General features: G+C 33.7%; 1 protein-coding gene across 1 annotated transcript in view; it reads left to right on the forward strand.

The window, feature by feature from the left end:
• LOC128548554 (muscle-specific protein 300 kDa-like) overlaps positions 1-25,892 on the forward strand; it is an 80,981-nt gene that overhangs the window by 33,448 nt on the left and 21,641 nt on the right. The window contains exons 3-4 of the mRNA XM_053523790.1: positions 23,450-23,511; positions 25,339-25,434. Coding sequence (XP_053379765.1) covers positions 23,450-23,511; positions 25,339-25,434 — 158 coding nt within the window. The remainder of the gene's footprint in view (positions 1-23,449; positions 23,512-25,338; positions 25,435-25,892) is intronic.

A 25,892-nucleotide genomic window follows, 5' to 3' on the forward strand; every position in this document is an offset into this window, starting at 1 on the left:
AAAATGGACGGGCAACCACGAATGATAAAGAAAACCGGTCTTTTAAAAAACGTTTCAAAATGAAATTTTGTTTACATCAGAAGAGAACATATAACTTTATAAAATGTAGTTGCTTGCTGAAGTACAACGTAAGTGAAATGAAATATCCGTGGCCAACCCGCGTGACGTTTTGGTACTATACATGCAGGAAATTCGATCTCATCGTTCAAATAACGTACACATTCGGTCCGTGGCAGAGTATTCTGTAAATACTGAGGCTGTTTAGCAGAGAATATGTGTCGTGTAACTCACTTTGACGCATTGTATTTTATAGAATTCCGTCAAAGAATGAGGAAACATCACAAAGTATCTGCCGTGTATACGGTATCGAAGTCACGTGCGTTGGCTTTTAGACTAGTTACGCACATGGTGTCAATGCCTCGTATTATCTCGGAAAAACATCGAAATTTAAACAAAGTAACGATCACACATAACACTGAATAACTGTCTTCATTGTATGGTAACGCGCGGTGACTGGTAACTCAGTTTTAATGCATGACATGCTTATTTCTTTACCCTATCACGTTTTACAAAATATGTAATATTGGGAATGTGGTGGGTGGGGTAGCGCCGATGTCAGGATTTTCGTTTCGGACCGATTGAGTTATCAAAATTTCCGGAGCCCTGTATACCTGATTCATAAGATTCCACATTCACAGGCTATTTTTGTAGGAATCAGTCAACATTTTAAAAGCTGTGTTACACTGATTCCATCTGAAAGACAAATTGTGTATATATCCTTTGATATTTAAACTTTATCTGAACTATGAATTGAGTTATTTCCCCTAGCTAAAATTGAAAAAAGGTTATTACATTTTCTTTTATTTCTTATGGTAAAGTAATTTAAGCATGTTTCTAGGCAGTATGAAAAAGAGATGATGCATCTTATATAATAATGAGTGTTCAACTTAAAAGCTACATGATGACTTAAAATAAATTAAAGTACTAAAATGCTGCAGGAGTCTTTGTTTGGTTTGATCAATAAAATAAAAAACTTTTGGGGATAAAAAGTACATGATATCTTTTTCATTTAAAATATTTGTTAAAAGGTAATTTACAAAGAATGTGGAAATAAAATAAGAGTTTGCTTGATGTTTTAAGTTTACTGAAATTTATGTACATGTGAATTGTGACATATATACTGATTCTTACGCATGAGAATTGTTTCTCTTGACTATCCTGATCCAGCCAATTATATTCATCTAAATTATGGAGATATTCCAAAATTGGTTACAGTCATTGCCTGAAACCTCAGTGAGATTTTATTGTTACTATTTAATTACACGCTGGCTTTGGTTCCAGCAAATATTTCAAGCAGAATCAATCTCGGAGAACTGGCCTTAATTAGGCGACTATAACTTAATAAGATCTTATGAGAAAAAAGCTTCAAGAGATATGTTTATAAAACTATCTAACAATATCAGAATCTTTTTGAGATGAAGAGATTTCTTATATTATTAATTTTAATTTAATAAGATTAGGGAGTAGACCCCTAGTGTCTTTGGGGGTCATTCCATTAAAGGTCAAGGTCACACGGGCCTGAACATGGAAACCCATTTCCGATCCATAACTTGAGAACCACTTGACCCAGAATGTTGAAACTGGACATGCAGAGCAGATGACCCCTATTTTCTTTGATGTCACTTCATCAAAGGTCAAGGTCACAGGGGCCTGAAATTGGAAACCTGTTTCTAATCAATAACTTGAGAACCACTTGACCCAGAATGTTGAAACTTCATAGGATGATTGGACATGTAGAGCAGATGACCCCTATTGATTTTGGGGTCACTCTGTCAAAGGTCAAGGTCGCGGGCCAGAACATGGAAAACCATTTCCAATCCATAACTTGAGAACCATTTGACCCAGAACGTTGAAACTTCATGAAATGATTGGACATGCCCAGTAGATAATCCCTGTTGCATTTCAGTCACTAAGCCAACAATCAGTGTCTATTTGATTTTCTTTCCTGTCCCCTATTGACTTCTTGCCTATTATTACTATGCTTGGGGATGCGCTTTTCTACAAAGGCATCTTCTAGTAGGTTTCAGTTTTGTTTTGATAATCTGGGCTTGTATTTGACTATGAGACAAAAATACGGCCCTGGATATTGGTTATGAGTTGTCGATCTGTGCAAACATAGCTAACTTTTGAAGTTTGGTATTAAAATGTTCTCAGTCGGGGTAAAGAATTTAACAGCATGTTAAGATATAGGTAAAAAACTGCTTGTGAAGGTATGATTGAAAGATGACATAGACTTATGTTTGTTGTCCTGATCTTTATTTATCACCTTACAAGTGCGATGAAAAATTGCTGTCTGCATTGATTTAGGGTGGGCTTGAGTTTGTTTGGACCCTGTCTGCCTTATCAAGATTATCATGTCATAATCGCATATATTGATGAATATTATGGTACGCAGATTTGTTAAAATTTATGTGAAAAAAAAACAGCACAGATTTTGTTTTGTTTCATAACGAACAAAAAAGGTTAAAGGAACATACCTACATCAAATTTGGAATAACTCAGTAATGGCGAGTCTATTCTTAAGTAAGTACTATGGTTATGTTTTCAGTGATAATGAAGACATCCTTATACTATGTTCTAAAAACAATATTTAGCATTGTTTGTATTTTCTAGTATCTTAAACTAAAATACCAAACTTTATATACAAAAATTTGTTTAATTTACCAATGTTATGTAACTCCTGCAAAACTGTGATGTGTCAACTACCTTAAAATTTTGGTTATAAGAGATGCATTCATGATAAATATTTAGTATTACAAGTATCAGCTAAAGAGATTAGCAACAAAAAAAAATGCATTTTAGTATTTTGTTTCTCCTGAAGAGCTGTATTTTCACAGGAACAGTATTTTAAAACTGTACCTTCAGTAGCCTGGTAGAGTCATTACTCTCGGTGTTCATTGTTTGGTCAGTGTGCAGTTTGGTCAGCTGAATGATGTATGCGTTATTTGTCTTATTCCTATGAGGTCCTTTTCCTCAAATCAGAACAAAAATGCCAGAAATTTGCACATTTGATGAATTGTCAGAAACACCATCTGGCTGCATCACCAACATTACAGACTAAAGATAATATACCATGCGGATGAAAACTTAAATTTTTTAGTGTTTAAAATGGATTTCTTTTTTGTAAAACATTAAATTTAAGGAGACAAGGCATTGTTTTGTTTGAACTGTTGGTATAATAATGTGTGATAGAGGCTTCATCTAAATGATAATTGTACTATAGGTTCTTGTTAAAAATGAAATTTGATAAAAATGGTCAATAACTAAAAGCTATGTAGTGTTGTCAATATTTTAGACAGCAGGGATCAGTCATTCAGAGATAGGACAAACAGATGCATGATATCAAAAGGGCAGATGTTGGAGACATGGACATAGATAGCTTAGTAGGTGTTACAGCTCCAAACAACCTGTTACAATGACTGACACACACAAGCTCTTCCTCTGACAGTTATACATTGTGGCCTTGTCAAAGTTTCACCCACATCATGGTAGTGATGATCAAAAACTGCTAATACTAATTATGTATTTTAATTTTTGAGGTTTCAGTGGTTTAATGCAAGGGAAACCACTTATAAAGTAATAAAACTCATCATAACTTAGTTACCTCCCTTGGTTAAAAAATGATATTTGAACAATTCTTTTTTATTTAAATTCTTTATTTGTTTAAGTGATGTACTTACAGTTAGTTATAAAATTAGTTGTGAAAATCTGTTTTATTGAAAATGTTCTTCATCACCATTCTGTCCTTGTGACTGAAACATGCTTGAAAAGCAATATTTTTAAAATTGAAAGTCAAATTTTATACATAATTTGTAGTTTCAGTAACAACAAAATGCTGTTCCAGGTATAATGAAACATGGTATTATTACAATATTTATAAAGCAGGCCAATACCATAGAACCCGGACCATAGTGAAAACACAGTTGTTCATTAACAACTTGTAATATTGACTAAAATTTTCATACCCAGTCGAAATTGACAGTTTATTACCATGGTAATTCATGGTTTACCATGGTAGTTCATGGTCATGGGACAATGGTTTACCAAGGTCCACAACCATGGTCGACCGTGGTTATTACTGACTATCAAAAATATAAATATGAATTTGAAAGGGTTGTGAAAATACATGACAATTGCAGTCTATTTCTATTTTTGCAAGTCAGTCATTTATTTGTCATAAAATTGCTAAGATGACAACAAATTATAGTCAGAATATGAAAGTTTACCTTTGAATGTGTCTATAAATGCCGGAAAAATATTCTATATAACTAGGAAAACTTTTGGAGCCAAAATGCAGTCGGGCATTTTTGGTGCATTGTAAAACTTGATAAGCGTGAAAATTACTAACATGACCATGGTAGTCCATGGTCAACCATGGTTGAAAAAAGTTGACCACGGTAGACTGTGGTCAAACTGTTGATCTTCTTTTCTGACCATGGTCGACCATGGCCAATCTTGTCACACCATGGTTGACCAACCATGGTCATCATTTTGCCTGGGTTATACATATAAGGAATTGTTTCCTATTGTTAATAAGGAGTGAATCTATTTAAATTTTAATTTAATTTTATGAAATATGATCCTTGGAAATCAAAGTATTAAATGGAGCCAATCATGAGAAGAGATTTATTGAGCAGTTTAGGAGATTTGCATATTAAACATTTGGTCAACACAGTTGATTGGAAACTGTTGATCTAAGCAGATAAACTAATACAGGGACAAAAGGGTTATTAATATGTATGGTCATACCCTTTGGTGAAGTATTTACATGTTTATTGATCTTTATGCTTCATTGATGGTGATTTATAGTGCATTTGGTGTCAGAAAAAAATTTCTTTAGCATTTCAGTGTCCTGAAGTGGACCTTTTTTTTTCCGAAGAAAAATTGCTGACTCAGCTTCTACCTTTGCTTTTAGATAAGTAAAATCTTAGTCTGTATACTGACCCTGCTTAACTCACAGGAGATGCCCCTTAAAGCTGTTCAAATTTTGTGCAGTTGTGCCCCTTTTCTTCTCAAAACATAAGGGAATTTACCGATAAAATAGAAATTTAGAAAAATATTCTTAAATAATTAAAGAGGATTATCTAGTTGGCAGCCAGACTTATAAAATCTGTTTATTACAAGAGAGTTTTGTATAGGTAAACAATGCATAACATAACATGACGTCCATAATCTTTGTAGCAATGCTTTAACTATTACCAATCAAAATAGTGCAGGTTTTTGCTAAAAATATCCCTGTTAAATAAAATAACATTAAGCAATAAATTTAATATGTAATCAGAAATTATATCTGAAATTTTAAAGAAATGGACAGTTCAGACTAAGGAGCTAAAATGTATTGCCTTGCCATTCAAACAGGTCACTGAGAAGGTCAAACTTGTACAAAATATGCCGAAGCATTTTCAGTTTCATTTCTTTATTACTTCTGTCATAAAATTCGTTTAAATCAAGTGTCATCAAACTTAATTTATTGTAGTATATGTTAGTTAACATGATGCTATCAGCATCTCGATGTCAACTTCCTCCACTCAAGTGTCATTGAAGTAACACCTTGAGTGGACGTAAACCCGTGATATATCGCCTTTATTTCCATGCTTGTAACATCAATGACATCTTGTTATAACAAATAATCATTACCTGTCCAATACAATGCTTCAATTAATTCTACCTAGGTAATGTCAACAAAGTATCGTAGAGAATAATAAGATCAACCAATCAGAAAATAGATAACAAAGTTTGATTCAACACTATTGTTAACCATATATGTGGATGAATACGTTAACAGTGGCGGGGAACCTATATGTAAAGATTTAATTTATTGATCCTGATTGGTGCGGTATGGGGTAGAGTAACGGATTATGTGTGATCATCGTCATTCCTGGGGGATCGAGGGAGGCGTGAGCAACAATGTCTACTGTCTCGTCAATAACTTACACAATCATGTTATTAATATTTAATTAACTTCGATTATTTTCGTAGATGTACATAAATGCCTCAAGATCAGATAACTTTCATTTGTATCACTTGTTAATTTATTTTATGTAACTGTCAAATTACATTTCCGGAAATTTGTGACTCACTTGGAGTAGACTACAAGAATGGATTACTTTCGGTTTCTGGTTTCCGTGGAAACTTGTGCTATAAAATTCCTACAGGAAATATCTATTTTTGGAAATCATTAGCGCAGGAAAGATGATGTGAAGAGAATCAAATATGGCAAATTATCAGAATGTAACGTATCAAACAAGGGTATTCGCTGAGCGAGTCCTTACTCTTAAAGGTAAGAAAAAGTCTCTCAGGTGCCAAGTAACAGATTTTAGTGAATGCAAGCAATTTTGTCATGCATAATATATATGCATAGACATAAATGTTATATGCAAATAATGATATTTGATTTCATTCATCATCATTAATAATGATTTCAGGTTATACGTGGCTGTTTTTTGCTCCTGAAGGAAGTAGTTTATAAGGAGGGTTTTTGTTGAGGTCTTAAGAAAAGTGACTGGAAGAACTATTGATCAGTGACTGTTTGACTGATGCCTTATGTGTGATAGAACCTGTAATTTTAGGATTTTGTGTATTTTCTACAAAAAAAGAAGCACTTCGTTTTTTCAGAACTGATATGTTAGCTAAGATTCTCAGTTTGCTATGCTGAGATTTCTTGTTTTCCAAAACGTTCCATTAAAAGTTTTTTTGAGAGCAGTTATCATTTTTGCAACATAAATGGTAACAGTGTGTAAAACTGATTGTAACGTTTGTTTTCATTAAAAAATAAATGTTGTCCTTTTCACCCAAAAATACATAGTTTAACCTAAGGGTCTGTTATATTTATGACAAGTTCAGTGTGAAATTATTTCTCCTCTAATCTCAAATGTCCCACTGTCAATAAAACTCATTCAAGCATTTTGTTGATCATAGTAAAAGTAAAAATATCCTTCAAATATTTTGACAATCATATCTTCAAATGGTTCATTAAGGTTACTGTAGTGTATCATGAAAAATGTATGAATGACAGTTATCTATTACCTGACAAATTAACATAATGCCCAATTATACAGTAAATGACTTGTAATATATTTAAGTCCCTAAAATTTAGTGGTGTTTTTGTAAATTTGAACCTATTTTCTATCAGTTGTAGTGAAAGTTCCAAGAAGTTCTTGGGTTTACTAGACTTGGTGATTGCTTGCAGGATTTCGGACTAGTGTTCACCCCTTGATACTGTGGTCAAATTACACTATCAACTTGATTTGAACCTTTAACTTTAGGATCGGGAGTCTGACACTGTACCTTACACCACTACCGTATTTTGGTGCGTATAGGTCGCACTTTTTCTACCCATTTTGCTGCCTGAAAAAGTTCCTGCGACCTATACCACAGAACATTGCCAGCAGTTGTTTTTTTTCGGGCCAATTTTCTGACCGTAGCTCTCGCAAAATTACGTGCATCTGTTACGAACGAACAAAATGGATAAAAAATATCAGTATCAGTGGCTTTTCAACCATTAGCGGTTACTTTCAATAAAATATATCGTAAATAACCCATACAGACTATTAAAATTACGAATGACTTTAATTCAAAGATGTTTTTGCAGTCTGAATTACGTTTGTTTCTACTTTCGTTTTACTGAACGCCATTGACATGTACTCCGGGTTGGATAAAATCCGGACAGATCCGTCCTCCATTCCAAACATTGTTTATACTAATTCTTAGCGTATTAAAAAACTTGAAAGATAATTTTTTACTTTTGATTTTTAAATAAAAGAAGAAAATCCAAAAAGAGATATTTTGTTAATCTTTTTACTCAGAATCAAAAGAACGCGGTTAATTACATGACACGGAAAGTTGTTATAATTGCTGTGCAAACAATTCACACTTAAACTTGCATGATAACAGAATGTGAACGCAAACCGTCTGCTGCCAATTAGTGTCAAAAAGCCGCTTTTCTTTGATGTAGTCTGTTACCGATACTACTGTTGGTACGAAACGGTTGGGAACAAAAATAACACTGTCCGATTTCCACCAATCAGGTTCTGATAATAATTCAGTCCGCGGCATCAATATGGCTGCCGCCATAACTTTTTTACCGGTAAATATTAAATATTGCTGGGGAAAAAATCCGAAATTTAACTGCGACTAATACGCTAGAAATTAAATTTTCCGACCATTTCCAGAGCAAAAATTAGATGCGGACTATACATTACCCGACCTATACACACCAAAATACAGTAATTAATCCCAAAAATAAAATAAAAAAAGTTAGATATTATAGAGTTAAAACTGGCCTCCAGATCGTATGACAACAAAAAAAAAAGAAGAAATTGGTTAGGTAAAAGGAGCTTTGAAACTTAATAACTGACAGACTATCTATTATGGAAACCATGAGAATTAGTTGTTTTTACTAATTTTTACATTGAAAATTGAAAAGTGTTTGTAATTCTTTACTCAAGGTTAACTGCCTTAATTATAAATATCTATATTTAGCTATGGTTAACTATTCCTCCTTGGTCAAGACCGCGGGAAAGTTTTTATTGTCATGGCGGCCCGGGGTTCGATTCCTGACTCGGGCATCTTTTTTTCCCTTTATTTAGCAAAAACTCATATCCCAATGTACATAACATGACCATCCAAAATCAGTTCTAAAGAAAGATCGTTTTTAGCCAAAATCTGGAGGTCAGTGCCTTTAATAGAAGTAAAAGCACGGTAGTTTGTTTTATGCAGGGGTACTGCACAGTTGGAGGTGTTATGAAGTTTCAAAACCTCTTGTGTGTACTTCTCGGTTACAAGTGGTGTTTTAACCTCTTTAATGGCTTAACTGGTTTGTCTTAAACCTTACTGATATTATAAATAGTTTTGGTATCATTGTTTTATCTAACAAAATTTAAACTAAATTTAAATAGACATAAAGAAATGATAGAACAATAGTATTCAACTGCAATGATTATTTATGATGATTAATCCTGTTGTAACTTGGTCTCTATTCAAATCAATGCTTTTTAAAAGACACACACATATATACTAAAACCAGTACAACATTCTAAATATCTTCCAAGAATAGATAAATCTGTGGTCAGGACAAGCCTTACACAAATACCCTAAGTCCATGCAGATTACTATGCACTAGTTTTACACAAAATACTCCAGCCCAATGTGAAATGCACTAGTCCAACATCTATTTTATGCACCAACTCAGTGCTGATTGACATCCTGTGTTAGGCTACATGTCCAACACCTACTTTGTAGCTGATAGTCAGTGTGAAGTGCACTAGCCCAGCATTTTCTTTATGCACTAACTCAGTGCTGATTTACATGCTCTAGCCCAACATTAATTTTACTTCATGCACTTTACTGATTTTTATGCTTCAGACAACTGTGAAGTGCATAAGCCCAGCATTTTCTTTCTGCACTAACTTGATGCTGAATTTAATGCTCTAGCCAAACACAGGAAGCACATAATAAAAATGCCCAGCATTTACTTAATGCACTAACTCAGTGCTGATAGTAACGCATAACTTTCTACATGCTCTATCTCAGTACTGTTAAAAGTGTACTTATTGCACTAGCATACTGCTGCTAAGTCATGCAGCTAGCTGAAGTCATGATTAAGCCCAATGTAGGAACTGCTCTAGAGCCCATTAGGCCAGCATTTTTTTATTTTCTGGTTTACGGGAGATTTTTCAAAAAGTTTGGGTCGGGGGGGGGGGGGGGGGGACAAATAAAAATAAAAATCCCAATTTTGAGGAGTCGACCAAATAAATAAAAATAAAACGTCCAAAAGGATGCAATTTTTTTATTTTTTGTACACCACAGAAAACAAAAGCTTGCAAGCTTAAATTGCATACACACTCACAAATGAACTATTCTGAACTGGTTTATATCTCATCATCTCAGTATACTGTTGTTTTCTTATGAATAATGCCATTTTCAAAGTCACCAAGGATATGTATTATTTGTGTTTTTGTATGTATCTATTTTATAGTAAAAATAGACTTATGGAAACATTTTTCATAATAAAATATACAGATACCACAGTTGACATATCATAAGAACTTTGCATAATGTTTATTATATATATTATAAACATGAATAAAAACTGCTATTAAAATGGGGATATGCAAGGACTACTTTAGGTCTTCATACTGCATACATGCATATTAATTGGCCATAGATGCAAAGTCTTAAAAGACAGGCATTGTCATACTAGAAAGCCAAAATTACGAATTGATAAAAATTATAAATGCACACTGGCTTTAAAATTAAACTGGTTACGTTTCAGTGGCTTGAATATTGTTTTATGTTCTGCCGATTGTCAGTGCCATCTGTATTGTATGACAAGCCAAAAACAATCTGAATTTTGGTTCAGCTAAAATGTGTACAAAGTACATGAAGTAACAACCTTATCGGTTGATGTTCAAACAACAGTATCGGAGATTATAAGACTCCTTACTGAGATGGGACTTGGACTTAGTAAGTTAGGAGTCCGAAAAAAACATTTATTACTGGATATGTCATTATGTGTTCCTAAGTGTCGAAGGCACAATTGTGACATATCGTGTCTGAATGTTTGTCCCAAACATACTTTCAAAGAGTCTTCTTACAGATTTTATCGGTATACTTCAAGTGAACAGGACTCATGAGAATATTGCTGGGAGTTTCATGTTTGATAATTATCTTTTGAGTTACAGTACCTGGCTAGAACTTTAGTCAAATTAATTTGACGCGATCCTAGGAAATATTGCGATAATCTTTTCATATGGGCAATTAATATCTCCACTCGGATTTGATCGCCTGTCAAACATATTATACAACCATTAATCTGACTGTCCAATTATTTTGACTACATGTACATGTAGTTTGAATTTTTTATCACATGTATCTTTGTCAAGCATTTGCCGGGACATGTGTCATTTTACATTGAAATTGCACTTTGTTTTGAACAGAACTACTGAAAATTGTGGTATTAGTTATTTTTTCTTCTCTAACCGAAAGACTTCAAACTCAAAGTAAAAAAAAATGTGTTTAGCAAGTTGATACTCACTTTTGCTCTTCCATTCTGTCATTTCTTTGGTTTCTTTCCTTTTTAGTTCATCTGATTTTTTGAAAAAAAATGATGAGTTATTGTCATCACTTGAGCGGTTGTCGGCGTCGGCGTCGGCGTTGCCTGGTTAAGTTTTATGTTTAGGTCAGCTTTTCTCCTAAACTATCAAAGCTATTGCTTTGAAACTTGGAATACTTGTTCACCATCATAAGCTGACCCTGTATAGCAAGAAACATAACTCCATCTTGCTTTTTGCAAGATTTATGGCCCCTTTTGTACTTAGAAAATATCAGATTTCTTGGTTAAGTTTTATGTTTAGGTCAACTTTTCTCCTAAACTATCAAAGCTTTTGCTTTGAAACTTGGAATACTTGTTCACCATCATAAGCAGACCCTGTACATCAAGAAACATAACTCCATCTTGCTTTTTGCAAGAATTATTGCCCCTTTTGGACTTAGAAAATCAGTTTTCTTGGTTAAGTTTTATGTTTAGGTCAGTTTTTATCCTAAACTATCAAAGCTATTCCTTTAAAACTTGCAACACTTGTTCACCATCATAAGCTGACCCTGTACAGCAAGAAACATAACTCCATCCTGCTTTTTGCAAGATTTATGGCCCCTTTTGGACTTAGAAAATATCAGATTTCTTGGTTAAGTTTTATGTTTAGGTCAACTTTTTCTCTTAAACTATCAAAGCTATTGCTTTAAAACTTGCAACTCTTGTTCACCATCATAAGCTGACCCTGTACAGCAAGCAACATAACTCCATCCTGCATTTTGCAATAATTATTGCCCCTTTTGGACTTAAAAATTTATTTTCTTGGTTGAATATTATGTTTAAGTCAACTTTTCTCATAAACTATCAAAGCTATTGCTTTAAAACTTGCAACAGTTTTTCACCATCATAAGTGGACACTGTACATCAAGAAACATAACTCTATCCTGCTTTTTGCAAGAGTGATGGCCCTTTTTAGACTTAGAAAATCATGGGTAGGACAATATTTCTATTATACAAAAAAAATCAGATGAGCGTCAGCACCCGCAAGGCGGTGCTCTTGTTATCAATTGTGGTATTTTTCTGACAGTCCCACATGAATTTGATCGTTGTCCAATTATAATATACAGACAACAAATCTCATACATGTGATACGCCAGATTTTTCAACATCTGGACAGCGTTGATAGTGAACTGAAGGTCATTTTTCGTATGTGATTATTCCTAATGTTGAGCTTTAGGTGCTGTAATTTCTACTCAGATCCAGTTTCTTTACAATACTTGTTATCTCTGCAAACTTATTCCAAAGATTATTGTCTGTTAACTTGCATATTTTTCCAATTTAATTTCACACAGTTTACATTCATGCAGGCTGCCATTTTTCATGCGTCTGTTGATCCTGATTAAAAACCTCTACCTTACAGTTAAACTTTTATTTTTGGCAGCAGCGATTATGGACGGTCGGCGGGTAAAATGAAAATAAAAGTACTGAAAATTACTTTTATTTTTATTTTGTTTTGTCAAAAAATAGGGTCGGCGCTCCCGTAAACCAGAAAATTAAAAAATGCTTGCCTTATTTACAAACACATACTGTAGTATGCTCTAACTCCCTGCTGATAGCTGTTATGGTTGGATGCAGGATACAGGCACTCTGTGGAACATATGAAGTGATTTATAATACTGATGACAGAACATCAGCAGTGAGCTGTAAGCAAACTTACCTGATATGTAATTTATTACTTGAAGAAGCACATCAACAAAAGACATGCATGCCTCATTAAAAGAGAGTAATTTCTCCTATCAACTCCTAGAGAACTGTGGCAAAACCATGGTCTTCTATGTTCTTCCCTTGTAACATCCATCAACAAGGTCACACTTCAGAGAAAACTCAGGCTCACATTCTGTTGAATTTTTCTGACTGGCATTTTTAATTTCCTCCATTTTATAGATTTGACTCTGTAGAGCAGCTGAGGTTGTTTAAAGGCCAATTAACCCAGGACATGTCAGTCACATGTGTGGCAGGAAAAAAGTTCTTGCCAGTTTTTTAATAAACGAACGCTTTGGTATATGCCCCGCCACGTTAGCTGCAAATAAAAAAGATAAATTTCCAATTTATTATGATTTTCTATTGTGGCCTCAGGGATCATCCTAGGTCAAAATTTTAGGGAGAAGTGACTTCTTCTCGACAGAATTTAGGGAGAAGTCAAGAAATTTAAGAAGATTTTGCCTAGTATTTAGTTTCGCGTCTATATATCTACTTTCGATGGGTCTTGCTGTAACTTGTAAACAGTAATAATTTAAGGAAATTGAATACTGCATTATTATTATCATGAATTTCTAAATAAAGTACAAACTGAGCTTTGGAAAAAGTCACCTTTAAATTTTTATCCGAAATTTACACATCCGAAACTCGTAAATTTATCAGGTGCACGATCGAAACTCCATGAAAATTTTCATTCATGTTTCGATTCTCATGCTTTAATAATGCCTGATTCTTGCATCAACTTGTTCAGATTTATACATTTAATTGATTTATTTATTAATCTTTTCGAAAACAGTAATATTTTGTACGGCAGTTCAGACATCCGCGGATTCGTTTTTCATCCACAGCGCCGGGCAATTCATTTACATTAATTGGCCATATTTGAAATAAATTTTGAAGTAATTTATAATAAAATCAAGAAATAATAAACAATTGATGCGTAAGATCATGTTGAAGGAAAGTAAGTCTGCACTCATCAAGTTTATCGGCTGTTTACACGCCGATTGAAAATTTTCAAAATGGCGATGGCTTACAATATTATTGATAACTACAGTTAGATATTAACACTACGATTGGTTGAAGTTTGACAAGCGAGTAGGCGGGGTTGACCATGGATTTATCAGTAATTTAATCTAGTGTAGTACGATGTGTGTGCATCAAGTTTTACAACTTTAAGTAAACACTCGAAAAAAATTAGGCGATTCGGATTTCGCACAGAGGCGATAATTAGGCGATGTGGCCGACTTTACACAGCGACAATATCGCTTAAATCGCCCTGTAGGATGATCCCTGGGCCTGTTTCAAATAAGTTAGCAAAATATTTCTTGCAGTATGTTTCTACCTTTACTGGTATTAACCCAAATTTCCAATGTTAACCCGATTTTATATCATGAAAATTTATGAATTACCACTTTGCCTATCTCCAAAGACAGGCGCACATTGGTATACGCCAGATAGACCCAAGCAGTGCCAGGAAGCCAAACGAAAATCTAGCTGGTTGCCTGCGGCGAAACGTCGTATTCCGCAGAGGTGAAACGAATTGGTCCTAATTGAAATTCTTTCTTTGCATTAGAATTAAGAATATTCTGTGTAAGTGTTGTCATTTTTAGCTCGACTATTCGAAGAATAGTCTAGCTATTCTACTCACCCTGGCGTCGGCGTCGGCGTCGGCGTCGGCGTCAGCGTCACACCTTGGTTAAGTTTTTGCATGCAAGTACATACAGCTATCATTTAAAGGCATATAGCTTTGAAACTTATTTATTCTTTTTCTAGGTCAATTACCAACCTCACTGGGTCAAGTTCCATAACTCTAACATGTATTTTGAGCAAATTATGCCCCCTTTTGGACTTAGAAAATTCTGGTTAAAGTTTTACATGCAAGTTACTATCTCCAAAACTAATGCAGATATTGAATTGAAACTTCACATGTGTCTTCGGGGTTATAAAACTAGTTGATAGCACCAAGTCCCATAACTCTGACCTTCATTTTGGCCAAATTATGCCCCCTTTTGGACTTAGAAAATTCTGGTTAAAGTTTTGCGTGCAAGTACATACAGCTATTACTAAAAGGCATATAGATTTGAAACTTATTTTTTCTTTTTCTAGATCAATTACCTACCTCACTGGGTCAAGTCCCATAACTCTGGCATGTATTTTGGCCAAATTATGCCCCCTTTTGGACTTAGAAAATTCTGGTTAAAGTTTTGCGTGCAAGTACATACAGCTATTACTAAAAGGCATATAGATTTGAAACTTATTTTTTCTTTTTCTAGATCAATTACCTACCTCACTGGGTCAAGTCCCATAACTCTGGCATGTATTTTGGCCAAATTATGCCCCCTTTTGGACTTAGAAAATTCTGGTTAAAGTTTTGCGTGCAAGTACATACAGCTATTACTAAAAGGCATATAGATTTGGAACTTATTTATTCTTTTTCTAGATCAATTACCTACCTCACTGGGTCAAGTTCCATAACTCTTAACATGTATTTTGAGCAAATTATGCCCCCTTTTGGACTTAGAAAATTCTGGTTAAAGTTTTACATGCAAGTTACTATCCCCAAAACTAATGCAGATATTGAATTGAAACTTAACATGTTTCTTCGGGGTTATAAAACTAGTTGATAGCATCAAGTCCCATAACTCTGATATGTCCCCTTTTGAACTTAAAACTCTTTTGATATTTAACATTTTGGGTAATAATTTCCAGCTTCTGTGACAATATTTCGAATAGTCGAGCTTGGCTGTCTTATGGACAGCTCTTGTATCTTTGGGAGCTGTAATTGATACTTCATCAGAAGCTCCAAGAGGGGGGGGATTGGTCCAGAGCAGTTAAACTGGATGAAGAAATAAGTGTTTACTTTAGATTGATAAAAGTGTTAGATAGTTAATTTGTACATGTGATTATCACTACTTTCTATCTACCACAGTAGGAGGATAAAATCTCACATAATTAAGCAATTACTGATGTAGTAGAAAGTATAGGCCAGCTTCCCTGCAAGAGGTCAGTTTGATCAGGTTGTACAAACAATACATTGATTACTTACTAATAGTTTTTCATATTCTCTCCTTTAATAAGTAAGTAAAGATGCTGATTTATATACTGACTGGTTGGAAGAGATCCTTTGAAGATTCAGCCCTGACCTCTCCTCCTCCTCACCCCACCTCCTGGGTTTGCAGAGCAGGTAGATGACAAGACATTGCATTGAAAGGGCGCAAATTCAGTCCAAGTGAGAGGCAGATATTCATCAATGATATTTTGAAAGAAGATGATAATATCTTATAAAGTCATTCTTTCTTCACCATTGATTTGTGTAGATAAGTTGTCAGTAAGCTACTTACAGGGAAAACATCAAGGCAACGTAACTGGAACAAGGATGAAAAATGGAGTAAAACACCAAGAAGCAAACAAATCTTTCAAAATTCTGTGTGAAAGCTGAAAACTTATCCTCTGATGTGAGCGTCAACTTTGTAATGAAGTTGTCTTCATACTAGTCTTTATTCTGTATCAAATATAATTATATTATACATACATCAGCATTAAAAAGGAAACATTCATAGTAATTATGTACAAAAGATCCACTATTAATTATATAGAAATTTAAAGATTTTCTACTTTTGGGTCAAAACATCTCAGTCTAAGATGTTACAGTCTAAAATTGCACTATTGTAGATTTCTGGAAGACATTAGCAAGTCAGTAGAGGCTGATAAGCCTTTGGCTTTTGCTCTAAGGTCTACAGGTAGAAGCATCAACTATATATATTATCACCTTCATATTAAGATGCATGGACCAATGCTACTGTGACATAATAATGGATTATTTTTACTTATATTTAAATTCTGGATGAAATGGTGTACTCTCAGAGAAGATGTAGGTAGCTTTTATATGTTCTCAATTTTATATAGACTCAATAAATTTTGAGTACAATTTAAATAATTAAGATCTGAATATTAATGTCTAAATATGTTATTGTTTCAATGTTCTCAAGTTTTATCTTTTCCTATTAACTTTAATCAGTATGAATCCAAAGCTTGCATGTTAAGTGGGCTATAGTATCAGATAATAATGTTTAAATATGGAATATTGATATTTAGTGTCAAGGAAAACATTACAAAAATATTGACTTCGTAAAAATAATTCAATTATTGGTGGCTTCTTTTCAAGAAACAAACTGCCAGTATTTTTCGAAAATTAATATAATAGATTAGAAAATTTAAAAAAGACTTCCCGTTCAGCATAACATCTCTGTTACAAATGACAAAAAATTATTTTGATATAGCAAGAAGATTGTGTATGGCACTTCTGTTGCAAAAGTTTCAGACTGCTTTAGATATGCCCCTGTGAAAAAGGTTCATGAACTTCATGAACAAATTCATGAAATAGTTCATGAATAAATATTCATGAGAGTCAAAATTTATGTTTCATGAATTTCGATATTCCTGAACTTGTTCATGAATTAAAAATAATACATGGACAAGTTCATGAATATTGAAATTCATGAAACATAAATTTTGATTCTCATGAATATTTATTCATGAAGAAGTTCATGAATATCAAAATTCATGAAACAAAAATTTTGATTTTCATGAATTTTAATTCATGGACAAGTTCATGAATATTGAAATTCATGAAACATAAATTTTGATTTTCATGAATTTTTATTCATGAACTACTTCAGGGTCGTGAAAACTTGTGACATTTTAAAAGGATTTTATAGTTTTTAAAATGAACGATTTATGACAACACCATAATTACTTACTTGATATTCAGTATACTCATGTTCCTTTTAAACCATTCCTAACTGTAGTATGATAAATATTTCCTTCTTATTTGCTGCACAAACTTCTCAAAAATTGCTGAATCACATGTGCAAAAAAATTCCCAGCATGCAACAAAATAATGGAAACTGATCATGTGACAGTATGAATTTAATGTTCATGAACATTCACGAACAGTTCATTGAACTTATTCATTATTGTAAAAGGTAATAAAACTTAATTCATTATTGTAAAAGGTAATAAACCTAAGTTTTATGTTTAATGAATGAACAGTTCAGAAACTCACAATTGGGTTCAAGATATAGTACTGAACTAGAAAAAGGTTTTGAATTTTAGTACTTAATGAACCTGTGTTCATGAACAATTTTGGTTCTTAGTCTAATAGCAACAGTAACTGTTCAGGAACTGGTAAAGTTCTGTAAGTTATTGAACTTTTGCAGTTTTTGAACCAATAGTCAAGAACCATCATTGTTCTAGAACCACAGTCTAAGAACTGTTATGCTGGTTCAGGAACAGTTCTTTAAGTTCTTCAGAAGTTCTTGAATGTTCAAGAACTTAATACTAGTTCTAGAAAATCTTTTACAGGGGAATACCATAACCCTGTAGTTCCTGAATCACAATTTGAATCATTATCTGAATTTCATTTTCAAGTTCATGAATTTCTTAAATTATTTAATGGATTTTCTGAAATGTTCATGAACTACATTTACAAGTTCATGAAATGAAAGTAATATTCTTGAACTTGAGAGTTCATGAATTTAAGTAAGTGAACTTTTCCTTGTAGTTCATGAACTTTTTTGATAATTGATAATTCATGAATTCTTACAAATTCATGAAGTTCATGAACCTATTTCACAGGGGTGAACTGATAGTTTTATCAAATGTTGAATCATTATAATAAATATACATTTTCTGAAAACAGGACTTTGTCTTGTTAAAAATAATCCAGTGTATTAGTTTAAAATGGGGTACAAGTGCAAGTTATTGAGCAAATGTCCATATTCACAGGTATTTCAAGTAGCAGATAATAGCTGCACCATAGAAACGGTGGAATCTGAACTTGTTCATCAAAGACATTTATATCTTTATGTCCTTACATGGGTGTAATTCTTATATTGGGTCTTTGGATTATTGATCCCTGATCAACATGATTGGCATGTGAATAATTAATGCTTATTTCGTATGATCATCTTGGGGATAGTAGGTCAATTTAGTTCCTCTCTGATGTCACGGTTTTCATTTTCTGAACATGTATGTGCTAGCAATATTTTGTTAAGAAATGTGAAGCCCTCTTAATCTTTCCTTGCCCTCAGGGTTTCTACTGTAAGTCCTCAGGATTTCTATTGTAAGCCTTCAGGGTTTCTACTTTAAGTCCTTGGAATTTCTTCTTTAAACCCTCATATTTCTTATTTAATATTTCTTATGGTATTGTACTAAAAGTCCACAGGGGTTTTGTTGAAAGCTGCCTGAACTTTTCAGACTTCAGTAACCCAGATTGAGCATTTCTTAGGTTTGGTCACTGATGGGTGTGAAATTAAGATAGAAATTAAGGAAGCCCCTGCAATTAGATAATTCAATTAGGCATTGACATGTTGTATTTACTTACATCAATTTGTTCTATTTTGACACTGATTGGGTGTAAAATCATCCATACATCACCAGTGTAACTATAAAATTGACATGTAATGTAAAGTTAATTAGATCTTGTCCAGTTTTTATAGCTAATTACCAGTAATCAAAGAGCTCCTGGTCAGTCCAACTGTATCAGTTTTCCAGCTTCAGATCTTCTTTATCTATACACCATCCCCCTTGGATATACTGCTTCTAATTTATAAACATCAGATTAAAGTTCATTGGTAATTATATCTTTAGATAGTCATAAGAAAGCATTATCATCTCTTTTTCATCAGTATTTAAAAAAGCACTTTCTGTCATTAACAGGTGAAGAGATCACATTCTTGCACCTCCAGTCTACATTTTAAAACTGATGAAAGTGATATTTTACTGAAATTTTAATTCAGTTTAGATTTTCATTCAAATTACCAGATTGAGAAATTTGTGTGGCACAATATGTAAATGAATTACACTAATCCTGGAAATATTAAGATTATATGAAAGGAAGGTTACTGGGACAGCCCTTGAAGGGATTATCCATGTATTTGTTAACACATTGTACCAATGTGTTTTACATATTAAGTCAGAGGTTAACATACCAGTCACAACTTTCAGCCAAATTCAAAGAAAAATACAAAGAAGAGCAAACAAACCAGAGAGATGATTAACTTGCCAATGTTTTCATGTTTCAGTGGCTCCAAATTTTGCTCTGAAAATACTATGAAAAATTATTACACCTTTTTTTGGATGCTGTTAATAAACTGCCATTCTTCGACTACCAAGACAATGAACCAAATATCTGTGTGTTAGAGACTATTCTAGATAGCATAGCAAAACTAACGCTGACATGCATTAAAATTTAATATAACTACCATCTACATCACAACACAATGTAAATGTGTTTTGTTTGATTATATAACTCTCTAAATTGTTAAATATTCATAGTCAGGTTCCATGCATGAACACTTTCAATATTGATTCCAGAACATTTCAATAGAATTGACAGTTTGAAATGGGAGACATAAAATGTATCTTGCTAATTAATCTGAATTAATCATGTTTGGTTTTGAACAGTTTTGTAACTGTGCAACCTGTATAGAGTGTACCCCACTGGGAGGACACAACTATTTTTGTTGGTTTGCAGGGGGGTTAACTTACAAGGAATTGTATCTAATAGGAAAGAAAATATCTGTCTTTAGAAAGAGGTAATCACTTCTTGGAGGTGTCTCTAAGAAAGAGGTAATCATTTCTTGGAGATGTCATTAGAAAGAGGTAATCTCTTCTTGGAGGTGTAATCACTTCTTGGAGGTGTCTTTAGAAAGAGGTAATCACTTCTTGGTGGTGTCTTTAGAAAGTGGTAATCACTTCTTGGGGGTGTCTTTAGAAAGAGGTAATCACTTCTTGTAGGTGTCTTTAGAAAGTGGTAATCACTTCTTCGGGGTGTTTTTAGAAAGAAGTAATCACTCCTTGGGGGTGTCTTTAGAAAGAGGTAATCACTTCTTGGGGTGTCTTTAGAAAGTGGTAATCAGTTCTTGGGGGTGTCTGTAGAAAGTGGTAATCACTTCTTGGGGGTGTCTTTAGAAAGAGTTAATCACTTCTTGGGGGTGTCTTTAGAAAGAGGTAATCACTTCTTGGGGGTGTCTTTAGAAAGTGGTAATCACTTCTTGGGGGTGTCTTTAGAAAGTGGTAATCACTTCTTGGGGGTGTCTTTAGAAATCTTGGGGTGTCTTTAGAAAGAGGTAATCACTTCTTGGGGTGTCTAGAAAGAGGTAATCACTTCTTGGGGTGTCTTTAGAAAGAGGTTATCATTTCTTGGAGGTGTCTTTAGAAAGAGGTAATCACTTCTTGGGGGTGTCTTTAGAAAGAGGTAATCACTTCTTTGGGGTGTCTTTAGAAAGAGGTAATCCCTTCTTGGGGGTGTCTTTAGAAAGAGGTAACACTTCTTGGGGGTGTCTTTAGAAAGAGGTAACACTTCTTGGGGGGTCTTTATCAGAGGTTAGACTGTAGAACCAGAAGTCTTGCTTCCAGAGTTTTTCTGTATTAAAAAAATAAAGCAAGTTTCTTTAAACATAAATATTTTTAAAAACTATTGGGAGGATTTTCAAATATTCTTCCTGTCTTCTTTTGTGACAGCAGTAAGTATGAAATACTTCATTAAGCTGCTTATACCTGCTGAGGAATGGATTTTATCTGACACAGTGGCTGTAGGGTTGTTTTGACATAATTATGGTTTGTACATGCAATACTGTACTTAACTGTGGTCCCCTAGGGACCACTGTTGCAGAAGACCCTGAGTCTATTTATAAAATTATTAAGTTTTATTGAGTTTCATCCTAATTTAAATTTTTCCACTCTATTAACCTTAATTAAACCTGATATGCTTTTGAGACCAGTGCAGAGCAAGATCAGCTTGCACATCCAAGATCTGCATTGTTTGCTATTCAGTCTGTAAATTGTCATTGAACACCCCTTTAAATAATAAATGTTACTGCACAAATTAAATGGTGGACCAGTCCATTTTAGAAATTTAGCTTGCTAAAGGGTTAAGCTATTCTTCCAATTTTGTTTGCAGATGTAAGGATCAGAAAAGGTTATTGACCAGTATTTTTGCAGATTAACAGCTTTCAATGACTGGTTCTCTGTTCTGACATATTAAAGTGCTAGCACACTTCACAATGTCCATAAAGTGTCAATTCAGCTAGCAGTGTTTGGTCTTGATTGATTCCAATATTTAATTTGAAGGTCAGTGCACTAATGGAAATGTATTGAACTGTTTTTGCCTTGTCCTGAGTTTTCTTTCATCAGTAGATATTTCTGCTGCTGTCTCTCTGTGGTCACTAGAGTATGTTTACTGTCTGTTTTGTTGTAGAGATCCATACAGTACAACATACACAAATTTTAGACCCCTAATATAATGACTTTTTTTTATGAAATTCTTCTCATATGATGGAGTCAAGTGCATCAATCTCTTTGTGACAGAGCAAAATACTTCAGTGGTATTAGCTACCTTTTATATTTGCATATGATTCTGCAGCTAATATGGAACATAAACTATCATTTTTGCCTTGGGGTATATGCATATTGCAGTTTGAGTGAGACTGGACTGAGAGCTAATATTAACCTTTTAGCCTGCTGGCAGCAACTGATCTTGCCTTTGCGACCAGTACAGACCAAGATCAGCCTGCACATCCGTGCAGGCTGATCATGGTCTGCACTGTTCGCTATTCAGTCAGTAAATTTTCAGTGAACACCCCTTTGAATAATAAGTGGTATTTCCCAAATTGAATGATGGAACTGTCCATTTTAGAAATTTAGCAGGGTAAAGGTTAAGATTACCTCTGACCTTTGTGTGATTTGCCTGTGCTCACCAGAAGGTTCTTTTCACAAGAATCTTTATCAGTTGTTAATTACCTTTGAGATCTAAACAATATAACATTACTGGCTGTTTGGTCTACAAGAGGTCATAAATATTGTTTATATCAGGTAGATTGGGTGGGCAGGCTTTAGTAATCTCTACATCAGGATATTAATGTGTCTTAAAAACATTTTTATGTATAAATGTTCTTAGATTCCTATGTTGCTATAGATCTGAGAGTTGTTACTGTTCTGATAGTCAGTTGATGACAACCTTGATGTTTTTGTCTGGCAAAACACTAAAATTAACATAGATCTGTATCCAATAGAAGCTTGAATACAAATGTTCCATAGTTTTAGTCAGTGAAATGTTCAAGGTCATTTAGATCTTTCAGAATATCACTTTTTCCATATGAAAAAAACAAAAACTTTTTCATTAATTTAAATATTGCTGATGCTCGGTACAACCTACAGTCTTAGTCCTATCCATAGAAAATACATACGCTACATGCTGATTGATGGTACTGTGATGGTTTTTATTATTATATAATTACATTAAGGAAAATCAATGCAGTAATGAGATTGATGACAGTGAGATCACACAGGGTTGTCATAGTGATATGACAATCACACTGTGCTGCTTGATCAAAAAATGATAAAATAGCAATGTCAGTCCTTTGATTTCAAACCTGAAATGTTTCCTAGAATGCTATCTGATATCATTTGGTATGCAACGACCAAGTTCTAAAACCAAGTGATCAGACACTGCAGGACAGCTGTCCTGGAGTGCTTGCTGATTGAAGAAGTCTTGATTTGTTATTTATTGTAATATTGTACTTTGTATATTTTCAGATGAACAAGAAAGAGTACAGAAAAAGACATTCACAAACTGGATGAACTCATATCTCAAACAGGTAAGAAATAAAGGTGTGCACAGTGGTGCACAGTTGTGGACTGAGTGGTGCACAGTTGTGGACTGAGTGGTGCACAGTTGTGGACTGAGTGGTGCAGGGGTAGATGTGTTGGACTGTTGATCATAAGTTTGCTGTTTGGAATCTCAGTGAAACTGAAATTTGACATTGGTCTCAAGAATCATTTGCTAAGGTCCCACTACTAGTCAGGAATCAATGAACATTGTTAACACTCCCAACAGTATCTACTTATAGTAAATAGTTCTAGCAAAACTGTTTGCTGGGCTTATAAGCTAAGCTAGTCAGTTTGCAAGTATCTGGCATTGTGACATAACTGTTAACAGTTGATTTCTTCAGAAATTATGTTGGAATACTCCAAAAATTGTAGAATTATTTCAATTTTGATTTGGAGACTTGGAGCAGCTTTCCAGAGGCAGATCACTTGCAGGTAGTCTTTATGATAATAAAATGGTATAATGAGGAAAGTGTGCAAGGCTTGATAAGCCCAACAGTAATAATAGACACCATGCTACTTTCATCTCTCCCAGATGTGATCTCTGGGGTGTTTTGAATATACATCACTCAGTTTAATTAAAGTTTTCATATACTTCATAGCAAGAAATCATTATATCCAGGATAAACTTGTTATTTAACTGGTAGACTCTTAAAAAGTGTATTTCATATAAATTAACAACTGCAAATAGCTTTATATAACATGGATTGCATCTTAAATGAACTGTAAGTGTTTTATAACCCAGGTGATATTTATTTATGCATGACATTAATTAAGATGAATAGTGTTACTTGGCCCCAGATTTCTAAAATTGAAACTTAAGTTGCCCAACTCTAAACATTAATTGATTTATTTCCTACATTGATATGTTTCATTACACTGAGTGAAAAGGTAAGAACAACTTCATCTTGCAACAGCTGAGGGTCTGTGTTGTGCACTGGGGTTGCTTTTTGAAAGGCTAGCAGGTTTTAATGATAAAAGTATATTATATTTCAAAAAAACAACAATTACTAAATTATAACAGTATACACTTAACTACATGGTTAGCTAAACAGTTTAAATGTACATTACTGCCAGTAACTGGAAGTTTTTTGAATGAACAATTTGTTACTGCATGGCATTTAATAATGAATGTAGCTCTATATACACAATTTATTTCACATATTTTAGTCAAGTTAAAAACATTTGATTTTTAAGTAAATATCTAAAGATAAAATATTTAGGTGAAAGATGGACATTAGATATCTTTAATACACAATTTGCAGATGATGAATAATGCCTACTCTTATAGAAAGTCAATTTCTGCCACACAATATTGATTTAATTGACAATGGTATTGTAATGTTAATATTTGTTTTATTGTAAATATAATATTTTCCTAGTCAATTACCATAACTTGTTTTGGAACACAGGGGTTGAGTGGTACAACCTTTACATCTGTCCATTAAATAAAAGCAGAACAGATTGTTATCTCTGAATTGTACATTAATTTTGCCTGTTGGCAATAAAGATGTAAGCTGATCAAAGGAGTTGAAGTATTAAAATGTCATTGAAGGTGTTACATATAACACCCTAGGTGGTGGTCACCTACCACAGGCTCAGCACTGTCTATCTCGCTAAGACATAATATTATGCTGCTCACTCATATCTTAATTAACTCACCTGCTTTACAATTATGCATTTCCTTATAGGGAAATTAAATATTAGTAGTGTTTTTTCTTGGCATGTTCTAAAAATCATATATTCATTATTATGAGAAACTGTCCCTTTTTAGGTCTTATTCAATTAAATCCTATTGTATTTTCTTATGTTTTCAGAAAAGTCCTCCTTTGAAAGTTGAGAATCTGTTTGAAGACATTAAAGATGGCGTGGTATTACTATCACTTCTTGAGGTCCTTTCCGGAGAAAAACTTGTAAGTATTTCATCAGATATTCAAAAACATGAACTTAATGTATGTTATATTAGCATTCTGAAAACAGTGTTGTGTTATAATTAAAAATGATTAGAAACCCCACTTCGCACTCCTTTATAATTCTGAAAGTGTTTGTAATGAGTGACAATTTTTATAGAAATATTAAAAAAACTAGAAACATCACAGAAAAACGACCCCAATGGTGAGAAAAAAAAATGTGCACTACATCAGCTAAGTATTGTGGGACTTAAAACAGAGATGTATCCAGATACATCAGAAAGACCACAGGAAATATGGGATATATATAGATGGAAAACTCCTGAAATATCTGGTATTTCTCAGTATGATAATTGAATCAAATATATTGACTTTCTATGTAATATTTCATCATTAACTGGTCAGTGCTTTCATTTTGACCTCCTTGGTCAGGTAAATATTTAAGAAAAGATTGGCAGAGA

This window comes from Mercenaria mercenaria, chromosome 1, assembly GCF_021730395.1.
Source record: "Mercenaria mercenaria strain notata chromosome 1, MADL_Memer_1, whole genome shotgun sequence".
NCBI classification, from domain to species: Eukaryota; Metazoa; Mollusca; class Bivalvia; order Venerida; family Veneridae; genus Mercenaria; species Mercenaria mercenaria.